We start from the raw sequence: 26,597 nt of genomic DNA on the forward strand, positions 1-26,597 counted from the left end.
GTTACTCGAGACAAAGACAGAAAGTGGCCCAGGCAAAGAGCCATGCAGGACGGGTTTAGATAAAAGGTCTGTGGCTACAAATAAGAAAGCTAACTCCTGAGGGAGTTACAGTCGTTAGAAAGGTGGGGAGGTTTGGGGTAGCGTCCCTCTGTGTCCCTTCTCTATAACACTGGCAAGAAATTCAGCCTAACCAACCAGGTACCCCCACTCCTCCTCACCACCCCACAATAGTCTTGGTACCAGCCTAGAAGAACTAGTAGACAGGCCTCACGGAGCTAGGGCTGGAGCAGGCACCTCCCCCCACCCCCAGCTTCTCCTTGAGTCTACAAAGCCAGAGAAGGTGCTGGCCCTTGACCTCTTGCACTGCTCCCAACATGGCACTCAACTGCCCATCCCAGTCTCACCAGGCCTGGCACCACACTGCCTCATACCCTGCCTTGATACACACACACACTCACTCACTCGCACACTCACGTACTCATGCCACTTACACACATGCACATTCATACACTCATCCCTGGCTACTGCCTCCTCCCCACTTCCAGCTATTGCCTGTCTCCCTTGTTCCTTCCACCTCTGTGCGAGTCACCTCTCAGGCCCCTGCTCCACACCTCTTATCCTCTGGCCATACTGCCTTCCCCAAGGCAGCCAGTTGAGCACAGCCCAGCCCCTCCACCCCATGACCTCTGGGCTCCCAAGTCTGGGCCTCCCAGCTGTGCTTGGCACAGTGACACCGGCTGCCTCTCCCTGTGGCCCTCCTATGAGTCAGACCTCCCTGATTCCACTGGTGCTGGGCTTTCCCGCATCTTAGCCTTCACTGCTCTCTCCCTCGGTGCCAGTGGGTGATGCCCCCCTCTTATGGTTCTGCCCCTCTGAGACCCCAGGCCTCCAGCTGTAGGCATGGTGGTAGTTTCACCCAAGTTCCACATTGTGCAGCCAGCTGAGCCCCAAACACTACTCCTAAGGGGTCTCGGACTCTGCTCCCAACCAGCCCCTCCGCCCCACCCTCACTAAGCCAGCTGCTTGTTGTCCAGCTCCTCTGCTGCGCACACCTGGCCCCCCCAGCACCCGCCCCTTGCCACCTCTGCAGGTGGACCTGACTTTCCTGCCCTAAATGTTTCTCACCTTCTCCTCTCCTAGCTTCTCATCCTCTCCTGCCTTACTCTCAGACACCTCTGGGCCCCAGGCCCCTTTGTGAATTAATTGTTGCAGCTAACCTGTGGGTATAGAGTACTGGCTGTGTGTCACGCACTCTGCTAGAGGTTCGGGAGACACTGGTGAATAAGACAGCTGTGGCCCCTGCCTTCATGCCGCGCTGGGCCAATTTCCAGCATAGAATCTGGTATAATAATAATAATAATATATTATATGTAATATTATATAGAATATATATTAATATAATATGTTATATTGTATTACATATAATTATTATATATAATAATAGCTTCCACCCATTTTTCAGAAAAAAAAAGTTGATCAGTCTTACACCCTGTTTGGCTTATGATTTAGTTCTTGGTCCCCTACAAATAATCCTTTCCGATCCAGACCCCCCACGAGATCATCCCTTCCTTATCTGACGGCCTTGGGGTCCTCCCTCCTTGCTGGCCTAAACATCACACCACCCTGCCAATCCGTCCCAACTAGAGGCCCAATACCTGGTCTTTCCTTTCACAACCCTGGACTTGGGCCCAGGCTGTCCCCTGTACTAGGAAAGTTGTTGCCCCTTTTGTCCCTGGCACAGCCCGCCAAGGCCCAGCATGAACGCTGTGGGAATATCTATCTGCCCGAGCCCTCCAGTCAGCTCATGGTCCCTAAAAGTACTTTAGACAGTTCATCTCACCACTGAGCAATCCATCACTGCTCCTCATGGGAGCGTCTGCCCCACATCCCCCTGCTCCCCTATAAGCTTAAGCCTGGAAACAGAGATCCACAGTCAGTGTGAGACTGAGAAGAACCTTCCAGGGCTGGCCCTCCTCTCCTGCGTGTGAGGTCGTCCCTCAAGAGGCTGAACAGGGGCCCCTATGGATGGTCCACCCTTCTAAACAACTTACTTCCTGGTAGGGCCTCAGATTCATCTGACACATGGGTGACTTAATCCAGAGACAAGGCCTAGTCAGGTCTTTCCCTGGGTGGCAGGCATGGCCCCTCCCCCACATGCTGCCTTCTGAAATGGCCATCCCTGGTCCCACCTGTCCTGTTAGCTGTGGAGGAGGAGGCCATGACAGGGAACTTCTCATTTCCTGTAACCAAAGTGACTTCAAGAGAACTACCCACTCTCTTACTGAGTGAGATGCTCACTAGCAAGGGAGCCAGAACCACGCACAGAGCTAGGAGTCGCCTCTCTGAGGAACCTTTCTCTCCTTCCTCCCTGAGTTCCTCATGCTCTACCTGCCCGGGCTACATCCAACGTTGGCATCTCTGTTTGCTGGCAGAGACCGTCTTCCCGACAGGGGCTGACTGTCTCTGTGCCCGCCAAACTGCATTGTCATCCAGGCCTTCCCGAGCCAGGAGAACACTTGCCCCCCGAGCCCAGGGCACGGGCCCTCCCCTGCAGAACCGCCTGTTCCCTTATTTATGAGGGGCAGGCTGGGACAGGTCCCTCAGGCAGGCAGGGGAGGTAGGCACTGAGGAAAGTGTGGGGCTGCCCAGATCCTGTCCTTGCCAGCAGAGAACCGGCTAGGGAGGGTAGGACAGCTCCCTTTGCAGGGGCAGACCTGGGTCAGCAAATTGATGGGGTGGCAGGAGTGTACACCTTGCCTGCCTTCCAGGAAGGCAAGAAGAGAGCCCTGGATCCTAGGGACTCCAGATGGACCTGTGGATGAGGAAAGACCCAGCAACTTTAGGGCCTGAGAGCCCAGGGCCACTCCCAGCTGCAGCTCTGGATCCCGTTTCCCTGAGACCTCTGGGGCCCCCGTGGATCAAGATGCCTATACCTACTGCACCTGAGAGTTGTCTCCTCTTTCTTGTCCAAAAGGGGAACCTTTGCCAAGCCCTGATGTTCGTTGAGCCTGGTCTTATGTGCCCTTGGGTGGGAGTCCTTTCCCCAAGTCTGTACTGCTGCTTAGATGTTCTGCCTTGTCCTGCTACAAATGGCATCGTATGAGAAAAGCTCCTTTTAGTGCAGCTGTGGGTGACCATGAAGATCTTGCTGGCTCTAGGTCCCCTGTGCACAAACTCTTCTGCCCTCAGCTAACACCATCTCCCACCCCCGTCTATCCAGCTTGCAGGAAAATGAGGAGAGCTTTGTCCCCGAGAAGTGGGATGCTGTGGTCATCTAATTAGGTTGAGCTGGGAAGCAGTTACTCGCTTGGTCAGAGGGGCCTCGCGAGCTCTGTTTAATGACGGAAACTAGTTGATAGAGGAGGGCCGTGGGCAGGCACGCGCCCAAGGAGAAACCCAGCGCGAACCAGGAATGGTAGGGCATATAGTTAAGCCACCGTCATCTCACTGGCGAGGCCAGCGCCACTGCAGTAAGGTCCATCAGTCTGCAGCAACCTCAAGGGAATGTGGGAATGAGATGCTTGAGAAGAGGCCAATTCCAAAACCAAGAGGGAGGTGCTCTCTGCTCAACTCTCCCACCATTCCTTCACCATATCCTGTCCCCCATCCCCACACCAATCCTTATCCCAATAGTATCATGGCTCTCTTTTGCATCCCTGGGGCTTAGACAGAACAGTGGCAGCCTGGCTATACCCCGCACACATTCCAGCCAGCTGTGCACATGCAAGGAATCTGGTTTTTGACCCCTCACTAAAAAGAAGAGGAAGTCACAGCATGGCACACTATGTCCTTTCTCAGGTTCCTAGCTTTATCCTGAGCACTTTCTGGACCCCAAAGAGCATCATCAATTTCAGGAAGGGTTGGGAGCTGTGAGCAGAGCCTTGCAGAACCAAGGCAGGGAAGCCTCCAGGAGGAAGCAAGGTTTAGTCGGTTTTTCAGAAAGCAGACAAAGCCAGATGCTCTGGAATCACAGCTTGGGGGAGGAGCTGCTAGGACCTTGCCTGAGACCACTCAAGTGAGAGACTGGAGGAAGAGGCTAGCCCTAGCTTCTGGTGTGTTCTCTGACCTCAGCTTCTGGTCCACCTCTGCTCTGTCTTGCTGAGTGTCTACCCGCAATCCAAGAGTTTGCCCGTACATTAGAAGAGAATACCCTAATTAGCCCTAAGGCTCTAGACCCTAGAGTACATGGTTTCCAGCATTTGGGAGGTGCTTGCTACACATCTGAGGATGAAGTTAAACAAAAGCCTCTTGGAGAGTCTACAAAGTGCCTCTCAATGGCAAGCCTGAGTCAACAGTAGGAGAAAGACGTGGAGTGGTACCATGGATTGATACAATTGCCATGAAGCTATCAGATAGATGCTCTCCCTGGTGTCCGAGAGTCAGAGTGCATGCTGCTGCTCTAGGAGAGCATCCAGATGGGCTCACTTATAAACAGTAGGGATGTGTTTAGCCCATAGATATAGAGGCTGGGAATTCTAAAATCAAAGGTATGAGGGCCTTCTCTAAACGTGTCTTCTTGACATGTTAGTACTATTGCAGTGGGGACACCAGTGGACTTCGGGAAACATGTTCAAACCATAACCCTGAATAGTGACAATCTCCTACTTCTATGGATGGCAAAGGCAACTGGGAATGAGAGATGTGGCCACATGATTTCCCTAAGGGCCCTGGCATTCTTCCCCCAAGAAAAAGTGGTACAGAGAAACCCAGCCCCAAGAAAAAAGATGTGAGAATTCATAGTTAGAACATGTGTGCTTTGGCTGGATGTGTTGTCCTGAGGGTTCAAGTCTCCTCCTGTTCCAGGGTTCAGTGTATCACCTGCACTCCAGAAAAAAATAAACGGTCTGAGGGACTTTCTTCTCGCCCAGCCTATACAGCCACGGTGGTTCTTTGAAGTGACCACTCAGTGACCACTGATGAGGTCCACCAGCCCTGGCTCACACCTCTCTCCCTCTTGCCTCTCCCAAACACAGAAAGAACTCCCGATTGCAGTTCAACAAAGTGAAGGTGGAGGATGCGGGGGAGTATGTCTGCGAGGCGGAGAACATCCTTGGGAAGGACACCGTGCGGGGCCGGCTCCACGTTAACAGCGGTAGGTGGCTTTCGAGAAAGGGAAGGGTCCCGGATGGTGGAGGGTTGGCAGAGCCGATGGGCTGCCCCCTCAGGAGACCGGCACATGATCTGTCTTACGCTCAACTCCCCTCCCTCCTGCTGCTGCATATCAACCCCAAGATCTCAGCCAATTCAGAGAAATGCAGTCAAAGCATAAATGTTTAGTTTTGTTATCTGGGCCTGGAAGAGCCGCCAGCTCTCATTTTAAATACCCTGAAAACTAAATATTTTGAAATCAAGAGGTGGGGGTGAGGGGAAGGATATTTTTAGAAGGCAATTACGGGAGGCTGGGCTGTCAGGAGCAAGACTGGAGAGAGACGGGCCTGGGGTGGGTGTGAGCTGCCTGTCTGTTGCCAGCTGCATCGTTGGGCACCTGAGCCAGGCCTCGGGGAGGCTTGAGTACCTGGGGCCTGTGGGCAGCCTCCATTTAAGGATAACAGACCCGGCTCACTGACTGTGTGCCCACTTTGAAGACTTACAAAAGAGGGCCTCAGAACTGTTTGGCTTGCTGGCTCACAGTGTCTGGCCCAGTGTCACAACAGAGAATCTCTTTCTGCTGGGTTGTCAGGCCTGGCTTTGGGACCTAGAAAGTGCCCCCTCTCCTCCCTGCCTATGCTGGGCACTGACAGACTGAGCCTACCATGTAGGGCTTGCTGTTCACCACGCCCTGCCCTAGCATAGATCTGACCCTGTGTGTGTTGCCCCCTGACTACATTGCCACTGCACAGCCTTGAAGTGCTCCCCAGACCCAGTGCTGATTTAAAGGGGATCCTGCCACATTGCTAAGGCCACAGCCAGTGCAGATCTGTCTACCCTGTGCTCGCTGGAGATCTCAGGCTTCTCGGACTCTCATGCCTCTGAGTCTCCATATCCTGGGCAGTATGTTTTCTGGATCTTTCTCATATCTGTCCCTTCCACTCCGTTCCTGATCTCGAGGGGAGCCGCCGCTCAGACTTTGTCCCTAATTCGCAGGTGTCAGAGCAAGGGACTTCTAAAGTGCCTGCTTGAAGCTACACCCTTCCCAAGGACCTCCACACAAGGGTTTACTCCTTTCCCCTCTGGCCCCAAGATCAGGTGATTCCCAGATGAGCTCACTCTTCTACAGCACTTCCCATCCCTATGGACCCTTTCAAGCCCCCAGCAGCCTTCCTCCTTGACCTCCTACAGTGTTACTCTGGGTCCAAACCCAGTTCTGGGCTACCTCTTGACCCCTCCCCATGGTTTGGTGGCATCTCTTGAATTCCATACTGTTATTGGATTTGTTCTGTACTTTGACCTCCCAGCTCAAGAAGAGCCTCAGGGAAGGGACAAGAGCAGGGATGATGCTGGCCCCTGAGAATTCTGGTCACATCTACAATTTGCTAAGCCAGACTCTGTCTGCATTGTCTTGTGTACTCTTCTTTGGGAGGGGCTCAGAGAGGTTGTGTGTTTTGCCCAAAGTCTAACAGCTTGCTACTGATAGAGCTCTACAATGAGAAGGTCATTAGTAAACTCCATCTTGACCCTCCGTGAGCCTGTTTACTGCCCTGGCCTCAGGGCCTAGCACAATGCCTACTACAATAGGTAGCCAGTAAATATTATATTAAAGAAATTACAACCTAGGGTTAGGAACGCAGTTCAGCAGGAGAGCTCTTGCCTAGCAAGTACAAGGCCTGAATTCCAATATCCTTGTTGTTGTTTGTTTGTTTTTTGAGACAGGGCCTCTCCACGTAGTCCTGGCTGTCCAGGAACTCACTGTGTAGACTAGGCTGGCCTTGAACTCAAATAGATCCACCTGCCTCTGCCTCCTAAGTGCTAGGGATAAAAGCTACCATATCCTGCTTTCAATATCATTGGGCCTTTGTGGCCTCCTCCATGTCCCGTCCTGAAGATGGTGACAGAGGCCAGTACCTGGGTCCAGTGGTTCTCAAGCTGTCCCATGGGATGTACCTGGGCTTAGCACCTGCCACCTCCACTGCAGTGGGCAGACAGTCTCTCATCTGTCTTGAACTTTGCATTTCTCACTTATTGATGAGGACTCCTGGTTAGAACTGACAAGTATCCAACTTGAAATGACCCTGAGGAAACCATGCATTCGCTCATGAAACTAGGAAATCCAAAGGTCATGCCGGCTCCAGATAGAAGAGATTCAAGAACTGGGAGTGGATTGGTTTCTTTCTTTTCTACTATGAAACAGCATCTCCCGTGTTTGGGGAGTGAAGCAGAAAGAGATGGCACCTGTCTCAGAGAGTCCCACCTCAGCCAGCCACCATCTCTGCATCCTCCCTGGGGCAGGTATGAGAAGGTATTCTTATTCATCCTGCTGAGGTCACATGCACACATGGTCATGTTGCCATGTTCAGGTAGATGGGGCACCATCTTTGTCAGGCTTATCTGAGTGCAGAAGGGCAGTAAGGAGGTAGAGCACCCTGAGTGATGGCCCTGTAGGAGACAAAGCAAGATATCTCTTTGTGAGACAAAAGGAACAGGAAGGGTTCCTGCGCAGAACGCCGCAGCTGTGCCCTCGCCATTGTGCAGGGCCAGAGTCTTGAGGGTCTGACTCACCAGGAAACCGCATCCACAGACATGAAGGACCCCTCAGCCTGCAGCATGCCAGTCTTCCATAGGCTTCAGAAGCAGGTAGTGCACTGGGCTGAGCATAGGATCTCATGCAGAGATGGAATCCCAGCAGCCCACAGACTTCAATGCCTCTTGCCCTTGCAGCCTGGTGTGAGAGCAGAGGCCCAGGAGGAGCAAGAGCTCCGACATTTGCGCTGGTTCCAGCTCTGTGTCCCATGCAGGTGCCTTCCCTTCCTAAAGCTCAGCTTTCCTCCCTTAGGCTGAGTTATGTGTTTTTTTTAATATTTATTTATTTATTATGTATACAATATTCTGTCTGTGTGTATGCGTGCAGGCCAGAAGAGGGCACCAGACCTCATTACAGATGGTTGTGAGCCACCATGTGGTTGCCGGGAATTGAACTCAGGACCTTTGGAAGAGCAGGCAATGCTCTTAACCACTGAGCCAACTCTCCAGCCCTGAGTTATGTGTTTTAAGCTTCTCCTGGACTCCTGGTATTCTGGGCTTGCTGCTGAGGCTGCTATCTGCACCTCACCCACACACACACTCATGCATCCTTGCATATACCATACACATCTCTTTGCCTGGCTGCTGTGTCCAGTCCACAGCAGGCAAGATGACTCTTGATGTAGAGATGCGGTCATAGCTGATTTCCCAAGCGGAGATGCGTGGATTCCGTGTTTACCAGCGAAACCCAGCAGATCTGCAAAAACCACACCCTGAGGAGGGGGTGGAGGGCGGGCAGCGGGCAGCTGAGCCTGCCCCCAATGACTCATCCCAAGGTGGGTTGGTGGGGCCCTGCCCAGGCCCCAGGGAAGTAGGGCCACAGGGGCAGGGTAGAGCGTCAAAGGGCATCATCCCACTCTTGGATGGCTACCTACCTCTCCACTAGGGTGGAGCCATAGTTGTCTTTCCCAGATTGGAGCAGGCCCTCCGGAAGTGGCAGCTCTGGGTCTCAAGGGAGCTTCCAACCTCCCTGGGCAGACAGGGAAAAGGAGTCTACAGACACAGACAGAGCTTGGAACAAAACAGTCTGCTAGTGCAATTCCCTTCTGCCTTACAGAAACCAGCAACCCTGCCCCAAGTGAAAGGGAACTGACCCAGGATACCAAGCACAGGGCAGGCAGCTTTGGCATGAAGTGTAGGCATGCGGTAGAGGCCTCTGGGCAAGGGAGTAGCTGGTTGAACACATCTGCACATGAACACACTAATACATGGGTTGTATTCAGCCTGCCCCCGCTCTGAGTTCCAGAAAGACACAGCCTTGATTATCAACATAGAAATGACAGACAGGAAGGTAGAGCCCTCAGCCTAAGAGCATGCGCCTCTCCTAACAATGTAGGGGGAGGACGAACACCTGAACTAAGAGAAAAGGAGCCTTTTGCACAGCAAAATACACAGCTGCACAGTTGAATAGCTCAAGGCAGTGGGTCTGGACCTTCATGAGGGGCGGAAGGTCTGCCGGCGCTAAAAGCAGGACAGCGCTGCAGCCTGGACAGCAGAGAGGGAATCAGTGCTCCCGCTCAGCCTCTGTCCCATCTCACCTTCCTCCAAAGGTCTGAAACAACATGCGCCATGACACTCTGCAACTACGTCCTGGGTTTTCCCCTTCTGGTCATGTTTTTAATTAATTTTTTTAGATGTAATTTGCATACCATAAAATTTGTCCTTTTAAAGTATGACTCAGTGGTTTTCAGTATAGTCACCAGCTTATGTAACTATCCCCACTAATTCAGAACATTCTCATCATCACCCCAGACACGTCATGTGTGTTAGCAGTCACCCCCACTTCTCCAATCCCACGACTACTACTCTTGCTTTCTGCCCCTGTGGATTAATTTATAGTAGACATTTTGTACAAGTGTAACCATATAGCAAGTGGCCTTACCGTATCTTGAGGCCCATCCGTGCTGGAGCATGGGTGAGTGCATTCCTTTTATGGTGAAGTGATATTCTAGTGTGTGAATGGACGACATTTTATTCATCCATTTAATAGTTTGAATTGTTGAATCATTTGGATCACTTCCACATCTGGGCTGATGATTAATGCTTCTGTGGACATTCATGTTCAGGTGTTTGTAAGCACACAGGCTTTCAGTCTTGAGGATACACCCATGAGTGGAATTTCTTGAGTGTATGGTAACTCTGGGAATTTAACTTTTTTCTTTTTTCTTCAAAGAACTCCCAGAGGCCGGGAGGTGGTGGTGCATGCCTTTAATCCCAGCACTCGGGAGGCAGAGGCAGGTGGATCACTGTGAGTTCGAGGCCAACCTGGTCTACAGAGCAAGTTCCATGACAGCCAGGGCCACACAGAAAAACCCTGTCTCAAAAAACTAAACAACCAAAAAAAGAACTCCCAGACTTCACATCCCTAACAACCTCTCAGCAACATGTGCAAGAGAGAGGAGAAAAGGTGTCATTCATTCCCCGGGCTGAAGGACACTAGCCTATGCTCAGGGAAGCAGCAGAGGGTACTTCCCCTCAAGAATCAGATATGCGTTTGTTCATTCTGTCAACCATGTTACGCACCTATTCTGTGTCGAGCATTTGGTTAGATGCTGGGGTTTGGTGAAGCGTGACAGGTGGCTATGCCCCAAGGAGCCAGGGTTCTAGTGATTCGGAGCTAGTAATGGCAAACTTGGTTCCTTAATCAGTGTAGAATAAACACTACCAGCAGAAGCTTGTACAGTGAGCATAAAGATTGCAGCCGTCTTGAGAAGCCAGGAGAGGCTGCACTGAGACGCTGCTATCTGAGAGGCCCTGGGCAGCAGGGCACCTGGCTTGTTAGAAAAGCTGAAATGAGTGTGGTTAAAATATGCTGAGAGAACAGGATTTAAAAACACGACAGAAATGGGGTGAGGCCCAGATAAGACCTAATGAAAGGCGGAGGGCTTTGTTCTAACTACCAAGGGACACCACAAAGAGCCCTGATCGTGGAGGGATTGGCATAATTTACATATTCTAAAGACTGCTGTGGCCGCTGGAGTGAAGGCAAGAGTAAGGCAGGAGGACCAGCAAGTAGGTCACTCAAGGAAGATGTGAGGATGGCCTGGACCAGAGGAGGACGTAGGAGGCATGGATCAAGCCTCTTGAGGTGATGGAAGAAGTGTCCTTGAGGATAAATGGCAGTAAAGAACAAAGAACAAAGAAAAGATGCTCTCTGGGACCTTGGGGCTCACGGGCACAGGGAAGAGACGGGAAACTGGGAGGCCACTTTAGACATACTGGATTTGGGGTTGCTGTGAGCATCCCAGTGGAGAGGTAAGGGAGCAGCCTTCTCACTTAGAATTCCTGCCACCTTTGCTGTTCCAAATACAAAAGACCAGCGGCAAATACAGATGTGCTGGCAAGGGGATAAGAACATGCTACCTTGGGACCTACCAGGACAACTATGCCAAAGTGGCTTGGGAAGGTCATACCACGGCAGAGGAGGTGGACAGGCCCTTGGTGGCCACTATTCCCTGACACCTCTCTGAGCCCTGGCATCAGCCCCGTGATGTGCTATTGGCAGCCCAGACTCAGTGCTCCACAGCTGGCGTCCCATCTCTCTCCGGTGGTCCCTGCCACCCCAGCAGCCCCACTACAGTCCACTACAGTCACAGAACGACAATGAGGGCCGGCAGCAGGAGGTCTCTGTCACCATTGCTGCAGAGGAGCCATGCTGGGCCTGGCAGATCTGGGCCAAGATTCCTCTGGCTTAGCCAAGGCCCCTGGGAGGCCCCAGGCTGCGGTCCACATTCATCTGCTCACGTCAAGCCTTGGTGCTGACGTGCTCTTTCACAAGGGACAGGGAATCTGGCAGGAATACACAGCTGCAGCTTTAGAGAGGGACTTGGCCATTCTTTCCTCGCTCCTCCTTGGAGGTATAACCAAAGGGCAAGATGGGTCTAGGATCTGCCTAGTGTTGAACTTTATAACTTGCAGACATGGTCACTGCACTGTGTCTCTTCTCTTAGTTCTCTGTCCCTTTCTTAGTTTTCTGGGTCTCTGTGACCCAGAAGTGGAGCAAACGCCAGTTCAAAGCTTTCTCTCTCTGGCCAGCATGTGGGTCCCAGCTGGGTTTGTGGTGGAGCCCTGAGGAGCCCTCCGTAGGGGTGGGTGGGGCCTGAGATGCCAACTCTGCAACAGGGATGGGGTGGAGGGGAAGGCGGGAGCTGGCCCTACCCGCTGAATTTTATCTGCGAGCTCCTGCAGACATATACAGAGGCTGTGCTGTGTGTACACTCCAGTCCCCCACGCTCCATCTGTCTCCCTACATGTCTAAACACTGAGGGTGCCAAGCGCCTGCCTGCTCCATCCTCCTCCTCTCGCCTCCTCCCTATTGCCGATGGGAGCAATGGAGGCTGACACCCCAGAGGAGATAAGGGTAGCCAAGGTGGAGTGAGACACTTCAGTCGGGGACCACCGCTGGGCAGGAGTCGGAGACCCTGAGAGCCCCAGAGCAGGGACTCCTCCCAGTGTCCCATCCTGGAAAGTCAGTGTGGAGGGTGCCTTACAAAAGAGGTTTTTGCATTTAAAGCCAGCTTTCTGGACACTGTCCCCTGATAAGGGAGCAGTACATTCATTCTTTTCATTGTTTCAGACAAGCCTGATCCATCAGGTTGGCAACCTGAGAGCCCAGCCTTTCTCCCCACAGCTATTCCCTGCTCCCATCCCTCTCCGGCTACATCGCCCTGAAGTTCAAGATTTATAGTTTAGGCTGTCAAAGGTCTGGAAGGCTCCCGCCACAGGCAACAGCTGACAAAGAGGGGAACAAGAGGGAGACACCGAACATTTCTAGAGACAAGACATGGCAGCCTTTATAACATCCCAGGCCTGGGAACAAGAAGGAAGAGCGTGGAAGCCCAGTTCCTCCTGCTCCCCATATACACAGCCACCTTCTTGGAGCTCAGAAAATGACAGCATCTGGAAGGTGCCATTTCCCTGAGTTCCCGGGTCCACAATAAGAGTCTGAGCAGAGCAATGGATACAGGTTCTCCCTCCTAAGCCAATTCTCACACCAACATCTAGTCCTATGGTGGAGCTCCCCAGGAGGGAGACAGGGGTGGGGCAGAGGTCAGGTCTTCCTCCAATGGAGAAGTTCTTTCTTTCTCTTCCACCCCTCCAAAACAGTGAGAAACCGGTTGCCTGGCTTTTGTAGGTCTTCCAAGAGTGTGAATGCAGAGTCACACTGGGTGGACAGTCCAGCGTGGCTTCCCGTTTGCCTTGTTGCCTGCTAAGAGATCTCCCCTAGATCTTCCCTGCCCAGGTGCAGATCCTAGTGATGTGAAAAAACATGAAGGAAGTGACCCCTGGGCCTCGCGGTGGTCTCAGTGGGTCACTAGCCCGTGTCTCTCGTATCTCCAGTGAGCACCACTCTGTCGTCGTGGTCGGGACATGCCCGGAAGTGCAACGAGACGGCCAAGTCCTACTGTGTGAATGGAGGTGTGTGCTACTACATCGAGGGCATCAACCAGCTCTCCTGCAAGTAAGTGACCTGCAGGGGTGGGCACAGGGCCGAGAGCAGGGGAGGAGATGTCGGGGCAGAAGTGGAGGGCTCTAGAAAAAGTGAGCTTCCAGCTACTTGGAAATGATCCCCAAGGGGCACAGGCAGGGTGGTTTATCCACTTTCGGGTCCTTTCTGGACTCTGGAAATATGTGAGTTCTAAGGGTGCATGGACTCCTGCAGACCCAGTTTCCTAGGCTCTCAATGCCCTGTCTCCCGATGTCCATCTCTTACCACCCTGCAGGGAGGTGGGGGTACCCATCTAAAGCACTGGGTGTTTTCTCTCTCTCTCTCTCTCTCTCTCTCTCTCTCTCTCTCTCTCTCTCTCTCTCTCTTTCTCCTTTTTCCCCACCATTTTGTCTTTCTTCCCCATCTCTAAGCAACTCTCCAAATTTGTCCTGGGTGAGCATGTCCCAACTGCATCTTCTTCTGTAGAAAGAAGCCTGGAAGAGTAAGGCAGGAGACAGGCTGTAGAGCCCTTGGTACCTGCAGATCCCACTTGTGTTATCTAGGGGAAATAAGGGTCTCCCCAGATCCCAGTGCCGGCCTCAGATCTGGCTGTTCTTCCTGTCCCGGTGACCCCCAGTGGCCAGTCCTGCCCTGAGAACTGCTTGTGCCATTTTAACCCATTCAAATCTCTATGGAAGGTAGGGACTTCAGCAAGGACGCCACCATGGGAGTGGCTCAATGGAGAAGGTGAGGGTGGCACCAGCAGGAATCCAAGGAGCTCAGAGCCCCACTATCCAGGCAGCACTCAGGATAAGTGTGAATGAGGCCGCCAGGAAGTCCCCGCGGGTCTTCTGGGCGATCCTCCTGCATGTGCTTGGAGAGCAACACAAACGTGATGAGCAAAACTCTGGCCATATCTTAAGAAGGAACAGGAAGGGGGTCTGGTCAACAACTTGGATTTCTCAAAACAGCCAGTGCCAAGGGTCCCAGACTAGGTGCCAAAGCTGCCCCATTCCCATGGCATCTGGACAAAGGCCACCAAAGTATTGCTAGTTCAGAAAGAGGGTTTCAACCTCCCGATAGAACTCCAGGTTCTCCTGCCTCTGACTCCCAGGCCAGATCTTGACCTTTCTAAGAATATGACCCTGGAGAAGAGGCTGGGACTTTTAAAGAACCCTCTACAGCTGATAGGGTCCCAGTGTCCCTGTCTCCTCCCACTCTCCCATGGGACAAGAGAGCTTGGTGGCACTGCCAGACAGAACTGTGGGCCTGGCCCCAGCTGGCCTCCTCACTGACTTCCTCCATGGTCCCCCCTTCACCTGCTGTCACCCCCTCTCCACCCTCCTTCCTCCTGAACCCCTCAGGGAAGTTCCAAGAGCAACAAAAGGTTCTCCAGGGAAGTTCAAGGCCTGGCCTTGGCTTCTAAGAGGCAGCCATAACCGCAGTTCAGGCCCAGGGAAACATCCCAGCCTTACAAAAGCTCTGAGCTCTTTGGAACAGACTATAGAGACTCACAAAGTTCCCAGCATGCCTCACAGAGACGTCCCAGCCCTGACTCCCCTTCCCCTCTACCACACCAGGCCTTCCTCTTCCCTAACCCTTGGACCCCTGACCCTCCAAAGAATCCAGCATTGTCACTGAAGTTAGCCCTGGCTGCAGGCAGGGAAGGCTCTGCACCCCAAGACAGGCACAAGGACACCTACTTTGGTAGGTCCCCAGAACCCAGGTTCCAGGATGGAGTGCAGTGTAAGAAAGGGAAGGAGAAGACGATGGCTCCCAGGGGAACCTACCAACACGACTGTGCCCGCAGGAGCCAGGGAATAGGCCCTGCTACATTTGAAGGAGCAGGGAGAGGCATCCGAGCCTTAATGAACACGAGGGTGCCCTGTTTCCTTCCCCACCCAGGCCAACTGGGTCTCAAATGTGATAATGGCACCCAGAGCCACTACTTCCATCTTTGCCCCTCTGGGTCAGCCCCAGTCAAGGCTCCATAACCCACTTCCCTGAACCCCTTTGTCACATGCAAGGGACATCCCTGGCTGGGCCTGCAGTCTTGGAGCTGTGCTGGAGAAGGGCAGGGGGGAGGGGGCCGGGCAGAGCCCAGAGGCCATTCTGAGGGTGGGGAACTGGGTGGGAAGGGGGGCAGGCCTCTTGGGGTTTCTGATATCACCTGGATGGAGAACAAAGGAAAGACTTTAGGAAATGGGACTCACGTCTACCATTTGTGCTGTTTGTTTACTTTTTATTTTGATTTTTTTGCATTTCCGCTTAGCTTGGATAATGAAACTACACTGGTCAGTTTCATTCCAGTTTCTATAAAACTCAGTTTTCCTTCCTGGTTTTCTTACACTTGTTGCTGTGTATTGGTTCAGAGCCCCCCAGGGAGTGTTGGAAAGCAGGCAGGCACACTCCGTAACCCTCTTGTTTTTTCTGGAAGTCAGTGCCAAAAGAAACAATGTCACTGATATTGAATTTTGTTTTCAAAAAGAAAACTTAAGGGGACTTGAAAATGGGGGTCTAAATCAAGGTGACTGTCCCGTCTGGGCCAGACAGGGACCTCCACACTTCCTCTTGCCGTTTTCTCCTCTTCTCTCCGTGTGTTTGTTGAGCACGGTTGGTGCGTGACTCTTGGGGACTGGTTCAGGGGATGATGACAGAACAAGACTCTCTTTCCAGCCCTGTGCACATACCAGTGGCATGCCTCCCTCTCCCATCAGCTCATCTCCCCCTCCCCGGCTTCCCCACCCCATCCCACCCCATCTGCCTGCTCATCCTCACCACATCTCCACCCGCCCTCGTGAGCTCCGAGACCCTGGCTCCCTCCAGCGCCTGGGGCACGGCCTCATCCTTCATCCTTCCTTCCCCAGGTGAGGGCAGCACACATGGCATTATCCCCAGGCTACCAAAAGGAGAAACTGAGGCCCGGGAGGTGGGTGGGGAACGGGGACAGCAGAGGTCCTGACCTCTCTGCCACCCCAGATGCAGCCCATGGGCTCTCCTCTCTGCCCTTCTCTTGCCCCTGCTCTTCTCCAGCCCCTGGGTTCAGACCTTCTCAGAGCCAGAGCTGATGCCTGTAGGAAGGTCTAGGAAGGCTTGGCCTGCCGCCCCTTCCAGCCCACCCCGTTTCCCTGAACTGCACAGGGTCATCCCTGTTTGAGTGGGAGCCACTAGCCAGTCACCAGCCACTCGCACCCAGTACAGACTCCTACCGTGCTGATAAGGGGAAGCAGCTGGCTCCTGCTACCCTGGTCTGGCTGCAGGGCAGGAAGGTCAAAGGCCCTGCTCACACCTAGAACCTTCTCTAAAGAAGCTTGAGTCTCCACACACAGAACTACAGAGAGGAGTAGGAGTATCCAGGAGCCCCTAAAGGAGCTAGTGCCCCCAAAGGATAGCACTGGCTATCAGTCCTTCCCCACCCTGACCACCCTATCCCCCCAAGGCCTTTTCTTAATCCAGCAAGGAGGAGCACCCATCTCACAGACAGGTGCAAGGCTAGCACCAGAACACTGCACAAATACCATAGCACATTCGTGTTGTGGACCAGTCAATGGTGCCACTGGAATTGTGCAGACAGACTAGTCCAGGCTGAGTATGGGACAGGGACACAGGGGTGTGTTTATAGTTATCACTGGTCTCCAAGACTCATGGGACAGCAGCCCTGATGTCAAATAAGTTCCTCTTTGTCCCTTTCTGCCCCTGCACCCCACTGTTCTTGCACACACACACGCGTGCGCACACACACACACACACACACACATTTGTATACACTGATTTCCCTGGCAGACAATGAACATAGTCAAGTCTAGTTACTTTTGTTTTTGTTACTTTGTAGAATCCAAGAGTCATTTTGGCAACTTCTGGGTCTCTATCCTTTACTCCCAAAGGTGATTCCGTTTGAAAAAGAATCACTTAGCCCGCTTCTAATCCCATTCCCCACACAGTGGGCCCAGGAGCAAAGGAAGCAGAGCTGAGCCTGGCTGTGGTCAGTTGGGAAGCCTCAGCCACTTCCTCCATCTCCCTGGGCTAAAATGACTAGGGACAAGTGTCAGGGATCAGAGGGATGGAAGAGGGGCTCCTCCCCTAAGCCACCCTATTCAACAGGGTAAACGTGCATTGCTGTTGCCCAGCCCTCATAGTTGGACTTCCCAGCCAGACCTCCAAGTGACCAGGCACATGGGCACCCATGCTTCACCACTACAATGTCCAGCTCTCCCTCCTTCCCTAACCCGGGGAGATACCACAGGCCCAAAGACAGTCTGGCTTTGTGTCCGCCTGCCACTCCCATTCCCCATTCCTCCAGATTAGAGGCCACAGAGTTGTCATGAGTATCTGTCATAGCCAATGGCTAGCATCTACCCTAAGGCCAAGGGCCCTCTTGTTAGGTACAGTAGAAGGCTAAGGCAGAGAATCCTTGCCTCCTGAGGAAGTCTAGGCTGACTAAGGTTGCACAGTAACCTGGTACTGAGGGGTTACTGCTGATGGAGTCTCCCTAGCTCCTAGGGGAATGCAGAGCAGGGTGACAGAGACCTGTTTCTGAAGAGAGACATGCACAAGGGTCAGTACAGCCCTGTCTGTGGGTTTCTCCCTAGGTAACTGGCCTTCCTGGGGTTCAGGAGCGAGTACAGGACTGGGCATGTCTCCTAGAAATATATGAAACTGGGACTTGCTTAAGGGGAGAGGTGGCAGCCAGAGAACAGAAGGAAGTGTACCTTGCAGGCATGACAAGGTCAGGAAGAAGGGGGTGGATGGGTGGTGTCTTGGAGTGGCAAGGAAGTCAAGCTGCAAAGAGATCTAGGCCAAAGCCAGGCCACAGTGGAAGAACAGATCTCAAGGAAAGGGCAGGCGAGCCCCAGCTAGCTTCTAGCCAGCTGCTGTACAGAACAGACCTCCAGGGTTCCCCCGTTAGGCTGCTCCGACCTCCCCCCACACCAGGTAGCCTTGACACACTGGCAATCGCGCCTCTCTCCAGCTTCCCCTTCCCCCACATCTACTGCTTTAAGGCAACTTCTCCAAACTGTGCCCAGCAAGGGTTCCCCTAAAAAGTGCCTTCTGTTCCAGGCCAGTCAGAGCTCCAGCACGAGACCTTGTCTCCAAATACATAAACAAAGCTTCCTTAGTCAAATAAGTTTGTGGAGTTCAGTTATTATCTCTTAAAAAGCTTTTCACGACCCTTCCTATGCTAACGGAGACTACAGGAGCCCTGGGGGATGGATTTCCCACACATATTGGCACACACATCCCTCTTTGAGAGAACAGATCAAATACCTCCTAAGTCCCTTTGGTCATGAGCACACAGTGTGAGAACAGCCTAGCAGAATTCTACTTTGAGTTTTCTGGGAGCTGTTCCATAGAGGAGGAAACCTGCCCACAGTCCCAGAGAGGATCCTTCAGCAGAGCCTCGAGGAGTGACACCAGGAATTTGTATCCCATAAGTCTGGCTGCCTGGCACCCTGAGGCTACAGTTCTGGCTTCCTGGGGCACCAGGCAGGTAAGAAGGAAAATTCCCCAACCAGTAGGATAGTTAGTTAGTCAATAACCCCCCCACCTTCCCCCACCCAACTTCCCTAACTCATCCTCCTCCCTGACCCACCCCACCCGCCCCATCCCCAACAGAGCCACATGGATTAGAGCGTTTGTTAGAGAGGACAGAGCCCTCCACCCAGCCCCTGACTCCAGCCCCTTCAGCTACTAGTGTGACCCCAAGTGCCTGACTTGGTTTTCTCATTCATCACTGCGCACTTTGATTTCTAACCTTAGCCTCGTGGATGATGCCAGTTTGTTCTGTGATTTTTCCCCTTTTCCTTCTCCAGATGTCCAAACGGATTCTTCGGACAGAGATGTTTGGAGAAACTGCCTTTGCGATTGTACATGCCAGATCCTAAGCAAAGTATGTTTGAAGATACAAACACAAGTCCCCGCTCCTTAGAAAGCGCCGGGTGCAGTCCCCAGTGCAGGGCGTAGGGTCAGGGGTGTTGGTTGTTTTGATCTCCGGCTGTTATGTTTTGTTTCTCTTTTCTTTTTTGTACTTTGGTTTGTTAGTTCTTTTGTTTTGTTTTTGTTTTGCTTTGTTTTTCATTTTTTGGCCTAATCCTTGGGTTTAAAGTTCAGGGCTACAGGTAAGGGGCAGAGCGACAAGGCCAGGACAAATGGTAACCGTGGCGAGGAACCTAGCTGGCATTGGCAGGAGCCTGTGCCGGGGTGTTGCAATGCCTGTGTCTTGCTATCCTGGCTCTCTCTTTCTGGTTTTCTTTCTTTTGGTAGGTGTCCTGTGGGATACACCGGGGCCAGGTGTCAGCAGTTCGCAATGGTCAACTTCTCCAGTATGTTTCTTTCTTCTATTTCTTTTCTTCCCTGGTGACTGGCAGTCTCCCCATGTGGGAGGGATGGGGACCTTACTTATCAAGACTTGGAGGGAACAGGGGTGTCCTGAGCTCCTCTCAGTCCTCAGTGCTTACCAGTAGCCTCTGCAGAGGAGAAGATACACCCCTGTCTCCCCGCCCACCCCCATAAGTCACCTGTATCACCTGAGAGTTGTAAAGCTGAACTCTCTGCAGCAGCAGGGCCATGTCCAGGCCTCTCCTCTCTTCTGGGATCAGGCAGCCTGCCAGATGGGGGAAGAGGCATTTGCAGGGCCCTCCCTTACCTCTGGTGCCAGGCTGCTGATGGGCCAGGCAGTGAGTGTGTGCATGTTTCTACGGGTAGGCTTGAGAGATTAGAAAAGGTTTCAAACACCTGTCTTCTGGTCTGGCCAAAATGGTTGGGGTTCTAGGACCAAGACGGAGGGCATAGTGGAAGAGGGCAGCCCTAGCAATGGTTCCCATGGATGCCAGAGACATTTGTATGGTTACAGGAGGAAGTGAACTGGGGGCTGCCGCAGATGCTAACGGACTCAAGGGGAATCTGGTGACTCTTCCCAAAACCTGTCTAGTCTGAACACTATCCAGGATCCCATCTCCTTTCTTTCTTCCACACCGGGAGAAATCTGGCTACAATAGTGGCTTGTTTTCCTTGGCGCCCAGGAGCAGTTCCTTCAGGCACCACCAGGGGGGGGTGGATGGAGCAATTAGCCTCTGGAGAGTTCCAGACTTGGTTTGGATCCCTGTGGTCTGTTGGCCTTCAAGACCACAGCCATGTTACCCATCCTATTCTGCAGAGCAGACTAGTACCCTCTTTTTAGGGAGGACATCTAGGTCCTGCGAACAGTAAGGAACCAGAGAACCCAGATGATATTTGAGTGTTGGGAAGGAAAACTCCATAAAAATACCAAAAGGGAAACCCAGGAGCTATTAGGCAGCATGTCAGAAAAAGAGTTTTAGAGTTCAGGTCTCAGGGTGGAAAAGCAAAGCTCACAGTTGTCCTCAGACCCCAGACAAAGCCCAGACATCTATCTACTGCCTTTATAAGGAACATTTGGGCCCCAGAAGGTGAGGGCTGTTGATCCAGAGAGTCACCTCTGTCTATAACTTGAGACAGACAGTGTTCTCTTCAGACCCTCTAGTCACAGGCCACGGGGAAGAGGGGATAAAGGCAGAATGTGTGAGCAAGACGTGTAGGCCAAAAGAATTCGCTAAAACTCAAGCTCTGGGAGAATTTCAAAATCAGATACAGCCCATGTGGAGAGCTCTGGGGCAGGGGAAGAGGCTTCTAAGGCTCCAGGAGACGCCAGAGCAGACAGGCAAGGGTGGGCCTGCTGAGAGAGGCACTGGGGGGCCAGTTCCTTTCCGTCCTTGGCTAAGAGCCTCCACAGCTTGGGAAATTGTTCTGGACGGCAGTCCCAGCCAGCCCTAGCTCAGAGAGCAGCAGAGCCTCCAGATTGTGGGCTACTATGCAAAGCCCCTTGGCCAGCTACATCACGTCAGCCTAGCCTGTATCTTCTGGGAAAGTCAACAGGACCCTCAGATCCCAAAAGAAAGCTGCAGCTGCGATCCCCAGCTTCCTGCCTGTATCATCAGTACCACACAGGGGCCTTTATGTGGAAGATTCCTGTTCTTCAAACATGTTCCCTGAAGGCCTTTATGATGCTTTAGTTCATAACGAGCACAAAGCATCCACCATCCTGTGCCCCCTGAAGCCCTCAGCTGCCCATCCAGAAGGACCGGTACCTAGATCCCTCGTCCTGGGCCTTATTTAAGTGTTCTGGATTTGTTCTCTCGTCTCTAGACTGAGGATAGGGACATCTAGGCCTGGACGGCAGCAGTGAGAATGAAATGAACTGATGCACCTGAGGGGCTCATCTGAGAGCCTGCCTTTATCACCTGAGGGCACTGTAGTATCCTCCCAGCTGTAGACGGCGGGGAGGAGGGCAGGAAGAGGATGCCTCCCTGCATTGCTGAGCAAAGCGTCTGACCCTGCCACCTACCCAGACCACCTCAAAACCAGGCAAGATTTTGACCCCAGTAGCACTTTGAAGCTTCTCCCACTACAGGCCGCGCCCTCCTGAAAGGGAAAGCTGGCCCATCTGTATCCCACATGTGTATGACCACACTCACACACATGCAAACACAGGAGCACATGCTCACATCAGCACATACATCACTGTCTCCTCCTCCAGGCACCTTATGACTGCCATTGGTTATGTCCGAGACAATAAATTCGCATATTTCCTAAGAAGCCTGGCCCTGGTGGAAATCTGACATCCAATTTACTAGTCAATATGAACATTTCTGGCCTGAAGCTCGGTGGTACCACACCATCCTGGCTGAGTGCCATGCAAAAAAAACCACGAGTAGGTGATTGCTCTCCTAACTGCCACAGACACAACTGTAGATCCCTCAGCACCTGCCCTTGACCTAGTGACTGGCCAAACTCTCAGTGGCTTCACCAATCATGCCAGCCGCCACTGGCTCACCTTACTATGACACCAGGGAGCTGCTGTTGACACAGTTTGATTCCCAGAGCAGTGACCTGGAAGAACGTTCTCAGAGGGCTTTGAGAGATTTGCTTGCTTCTCCAGGTGGCCATCATCCTCAGGAATAGTCAGGCAAGGCTGAGCAGGAATAGTCATAGCTTAGACCCGTGATCCCTTTCAGTCACCCTCCTGATTTCCTGCATCACCTTGAGAAAGTACCATGGCACTACAGGGTACCGGCTGCCCCTTAGACTTCACCAACTTTGTCTGAAAGTGAGCTGAGGACCAGCACTTGGAACCTGCTGAAACTGGTCTGCTGTCCCTCGGGTAAGCATGGCAGGACATCAGTAACATGCTCCCAAGTGCCTCCAAGTCCTAGGCTCCAGGATGAGAACCTCTCTGTGACCCTTTGATCCAGCCAAAGAGGACCCTGAGCTACAATTAGGGCTCCAAGCAGTCAGGGCAAAACTGAAAAGAAACCAAATCCTCAGCACCTCCCCAGCTTCAGAGTGGCAGAACTGCAGAGGGCTTGTGTTTGAAGTGTTGGGATCGGCACTTCCTTGATGTGGCCTCAGCACAGAACTGGTTGGGTCAAAACCCCAGAATCTTCCTCAAGATTCTTGGGATCAGGACCTTCTTGGTCTTTGGCTCAGAGCCACCCACACTCCTGCTCTTTTCCAAATACAGAACCCTCTAGAATCCCTTTCAGAACGTACAAAGAAGTGGTGCGGATAATGCTCAGGGTGCCCTTCTTCCACAGAGGAGAAGCTCAGTGACAGGCCTGGGTGACTGATGTGGAAGTCAGTGAGGGAGTGTGCCCAGGCAGGTGTGAGCAGGGGTCCTGGCATACACATGTCTTAACCGCCTGTTGGCTAGGCCTGCTCACATCTGCCTCTGTATACTGGCACTTTGAAGAGAACACATCCACATAGCAAGTTAGAGACCCAGGTCTGTAGAACAGGACAGGCTGTGCCTGAAAAAGCAAGGCAAGTCTTTAAAACGTCACCAAGATTTCTGGGCTCCCACCCAGATCTCCTCCCATTGGACTGAATGGTTCTGAAGCACAGCCAGGTTTTCAGACCTTCCAGGATCCCCCCCCATCATAGCTGAGACGCTGAGATCAAATAGGTTGACCATCTCTCAGAGTCACGGACAATGGTGACTGTGACGGCCAGCGCTGACCCTTATTTAACCTCTCAATGTTGTAAGCATCCACCTTTCAAGGGCTTGAACTCACACATTCAGGTAATGACCTCACTTCCAACACTGTAATTTGTCCATAGTGTAAGGAGTGTGCTGCTCCACAGATGAACTCACTCTTTCTGTGCTCTCAGTTGGAGATGCTCTCCAGAGTAGTGAGAAGGGTTTGGGCACCACAGCCCAATCCTGGGAGCCCAGGTATATGGGATATCAAATGGAGCAATGACTTGCTTCTTGGGGTCTTCCCTATCCCCATTCTTCTCCCCTATGACATCAAAGCTCTGCACTCAGACTGCCAGGAGCTCTGCCAGGCCAGCTATGGGCTCGTCCAGAGACATGACACATTCATTTTGAACAGATGAAAAAGACCCCCAAGAATGAGATAGGGGTAAGGGCAAACTGACTTCAGGAGGGCCTGAGGATGCTGAAGGGTTGGAGTTAAGAGTCAGGAAGAGGGCATTGGGCACTCTTCCTTGAACCCCACCCAATTGGTCCTCTGCTCCTAGGGGACTTTGCCAACTGACTCTTGCACCTATGCCTTCTCACCAGGTACTAACTCCACTGCTCACCTCCAGGGACCCTTCCCTGCTTGTCAGTTCTAACATGGCCTCTCTCTTGCCTTCTTGGGGCTCTCAGGGACTAGGGACCAGGGAAGGAGCTCAAGAGGCCAGGAGGGGGCACTACTAACCTGCTTTCATCTCACAGGCTGGCTGCCCAGGTCTGAAGAGTTCTGACCAACGTTTTCTCTCTCTCTCTCTCTCTCCCACCCTCCCCTTCTCTCATCTCTCCCCTGCCCCTGCACTCTCTTCTGCACTGCCAGAGCACCTTGGATTTGAGTTAAAGGGTATGGCACCTGATCATCGCTCTGCATCATCGGCACAGCTCCCCCCTCCCCCTCCCCAGCCTCTGATGCCAGGATCGTGGAACTTTAAGCTTCCTTTCCTCCCAAATGGAAAGGAGGCGATTCCGAAAATTTCCCTGGCCTCACCAAGATGCCCTAGCATAAATCATGTTGATTTAGAGCCAGATAAGAAAATCTCATGAAGAGCAGGGTACCCTGCAGTTCAAACTGTGCCTGGTGCCCAGTTAGCACCTGCTGCAGGGGAGGAACCTGCAGGGACTAGCCCTCCCTAGCAGTACAGCCTGTCAGCAATCACACGGGACATGGCTACTCGAAGGGTCTGTAGACAGAAGAAACCTGGTTTGGGGAGCTATGCAGAGAGGCAACTTTTTCCATCTCACACTGGTCCTCTTTCCTTGCTAAATCCATTTCCACTGCTTCATGTTCTCTACACCAGGCTAGAAGCTGACAACGTCCCATTTGCTCCTGTCCCTGCTTTGTGGTCTGTCTGCCCCAGGCTCTGCCATCTGTTTGAGGCTTTCAGTTCTCTGTGACTGCCCCTCCAGTGGCATGTAGTGTGTATGTGTATCTGTGGGCAAGGCCACCTACCCTCCTTTCCCCTACCGCCCTCTCCAGAAACTTCCATGTAACTCCCTACATCCCCCACAGTCACACACTGCCCTTTAGCCTCTAGAATACTACCTGTGTGGAAGAGACTTTGAGGAGGAACATTTTAAGCTTTCTGGCTTGGTCTTCAGCCTAGGCCCAAGTGTCCTGGGATGTCACAGCAGCAGACACGCAGGGCTCAGGAGTGGTAGGAAGCTCTAGTAGTAGTGTGGGGACACCAGAAACAACAGATACGGAAAGGCAGCCCTGCGGAGGTCTTAGCTCCCCAAGCACCTGTCGGTTGCTCTCAGTGGAAGGCAAAGTCTGTATGTGAGTGTCTCTGTCTGGGTCTTGGGGAGGAGGGTGGAGGCTGGGTACACAGGAGTGAATCTGCAGGTATGTGTGAATGGATTCTGTTGGGATGGGAGAATGCTGATGTCTGGCTAGCAGTGTCTCAGGGCAGAAAGGCTGTGGAATGTCTGTGTTAAGCCCAGAGTATTTGGTGTTGAAACTGCCAGCAGGAGGAGGTGTAGGTGTGTGTCTGTCTGGGGCCAGGGAGGGGGGATGCACTCACTCATTTAACCAAAAAGCTCCACTCAACACCAGACCTTACCACATATAGCATCCCTACCCTCCTGGAACTGCATTCAGAGGAGACAGCAACAAATGGGAAACACTGTTGACAACTGACACAGAAAAAATAAATAATAAAAGAAAGTGAGCTCCGGGTTTGGCTAGGCTGCAGTAGAGAACTACTGTAACTTACGATCAAGAAAAGGTGTGTCCTACATGGTACCATCTGGCAGCCAGCCCTCCAAACACCTGGGGAAGAGTGGTGAAGGCTGGAACACAGTACATGTAGGCTTGCGTTACTCAGTGGACAGAGATGCTGCAGCTGACTCCAAGCACAACAGACCACAGACAAGATCCAAAAGGAATGTGAAACTAGGTAATCGGGGGCCTTGAAAATACAGGAAGCCCTTGATTTTTATGCTTGCAATGAGCAGCCATCGTGTTTCTAAGCAGCAGCAAACTGGAATGAGCTGCGTTATTGCTGGTACCTGCGGAGCATGGGGCTAAGTCAGGGTTAGAAGCACAAGCAGAAAGGCCTGCCAGAAGGTGGCTATCTTTAGTTGAGGGGGGCCCCCTCCTGGACTACAGAGGCAGTGGTGAAAATGCTCACTGGTCAGATCCATGCCTCACTTGAAAAGCAATGCTGAAATGACTTTTGGATGGACCAGGGAGGTGGGAAGAGAGGGAGGGGCAGGTAGAGAAGCCTTGCTAATGATATGGGCAGGCAGGTGTGGAGAAATCTAGGCTACTGGGGTTTCGACTGACTGTAGTTTGGCTGGTCATGGCTCATAGATATTGAGCCGAGAAGCAGGGAGAATCAGGGCAGGAGACGGTAATGGGGAATGCATACCCATAGGACTGAAAGTCTGTCTAGATGGTGCCAATAAAGAGTGGAGGAAAGAAAGAGGCCCGGGAGTCTTGGTTCGTTTGGCATGGGTTAAGAGAAAGAAGCAGCCATTGCAGAAAAGTCAAGCCACTGAGTTCACCACTAAAGTTCTGGGGCACCAGGCCAGGTACCAGGACTTGATAATGTGGAAGCTGTTTTGTTTTGTTTCGAGAAAGGGTTTCTCTGTGTAGCTACGGAGCCTGTCTTGAAACTTGCTCTGTAGACCAGGCTGGCCTCGAACTCACAGAGATCCGCCTCTGCCTCCCGAGTACGGGGATTAAAGGTGTGTGCCACCACAGTCCAGCCAGTGGAAGCTGTCTACAACCATGAGCAGAGTGGTCTCCAAGAAGTGATGGAGACATTGACTGGGGAGGCCTGGTAGATTAACAGAGTAAAGCTCAGTGGGCAGAGATTGGTTAAACTCTGGCTGAATGTAACTCAGTGTGCTTGGGCATGCATGTATACCCATTTCTGTAGCATGTGGTCAGTTGTGTGTGCAGATTCACATGTATGAGCGCCTGTGACTCCAGGAGCCATA

General features: G+C 52.5%; 1 protein-coding gene across 1 annotated transcript in view; it reads left to right on the top strand.

The window, feature by feature from the left end:
- The window catches only part of LOC126497168 (pro-neuregulin-2, membrane-bound isoform), a 53,152-nt gene that overhangs the window by 17,688 nt on the left and 8,867 nt on the right, over positions 1–26,597 (top strand). The window contains exons 3-5 of the mRNA XM_050135071.1: positions 4,974–5,092; positions 13,018–13,138; positions 18,916–18,992. Of these exons, the coding sequence (XP_049991028.1) occupies positions 4,974–5,092; positions 13,018–13,138; positions 18,916–18,992 (317 nt within the window). The remainder of the gene's footprint in view (positions 1–4,973; positions 5,093–13,017; positions 13,139–18,915; positions 18,993–26,597) is intronic.

This window comes from Alexandromys fortis, unplaced genomic scaffold (genome assembly GCF_014885135.2).
Source record: "Alexandromys fortis isolate MF-2015 unplaced genomic scaffold, M_Fortis_MF-2015_v1.1 scaffold_25, whole genome shotgun sequence".
NCBI classification, from domain to species: Eukaryota; Metazoa; Chordata; class Mammalia; order Rodentia; family Cricetidae; genus Alexandromys; species Alexandromys fortis.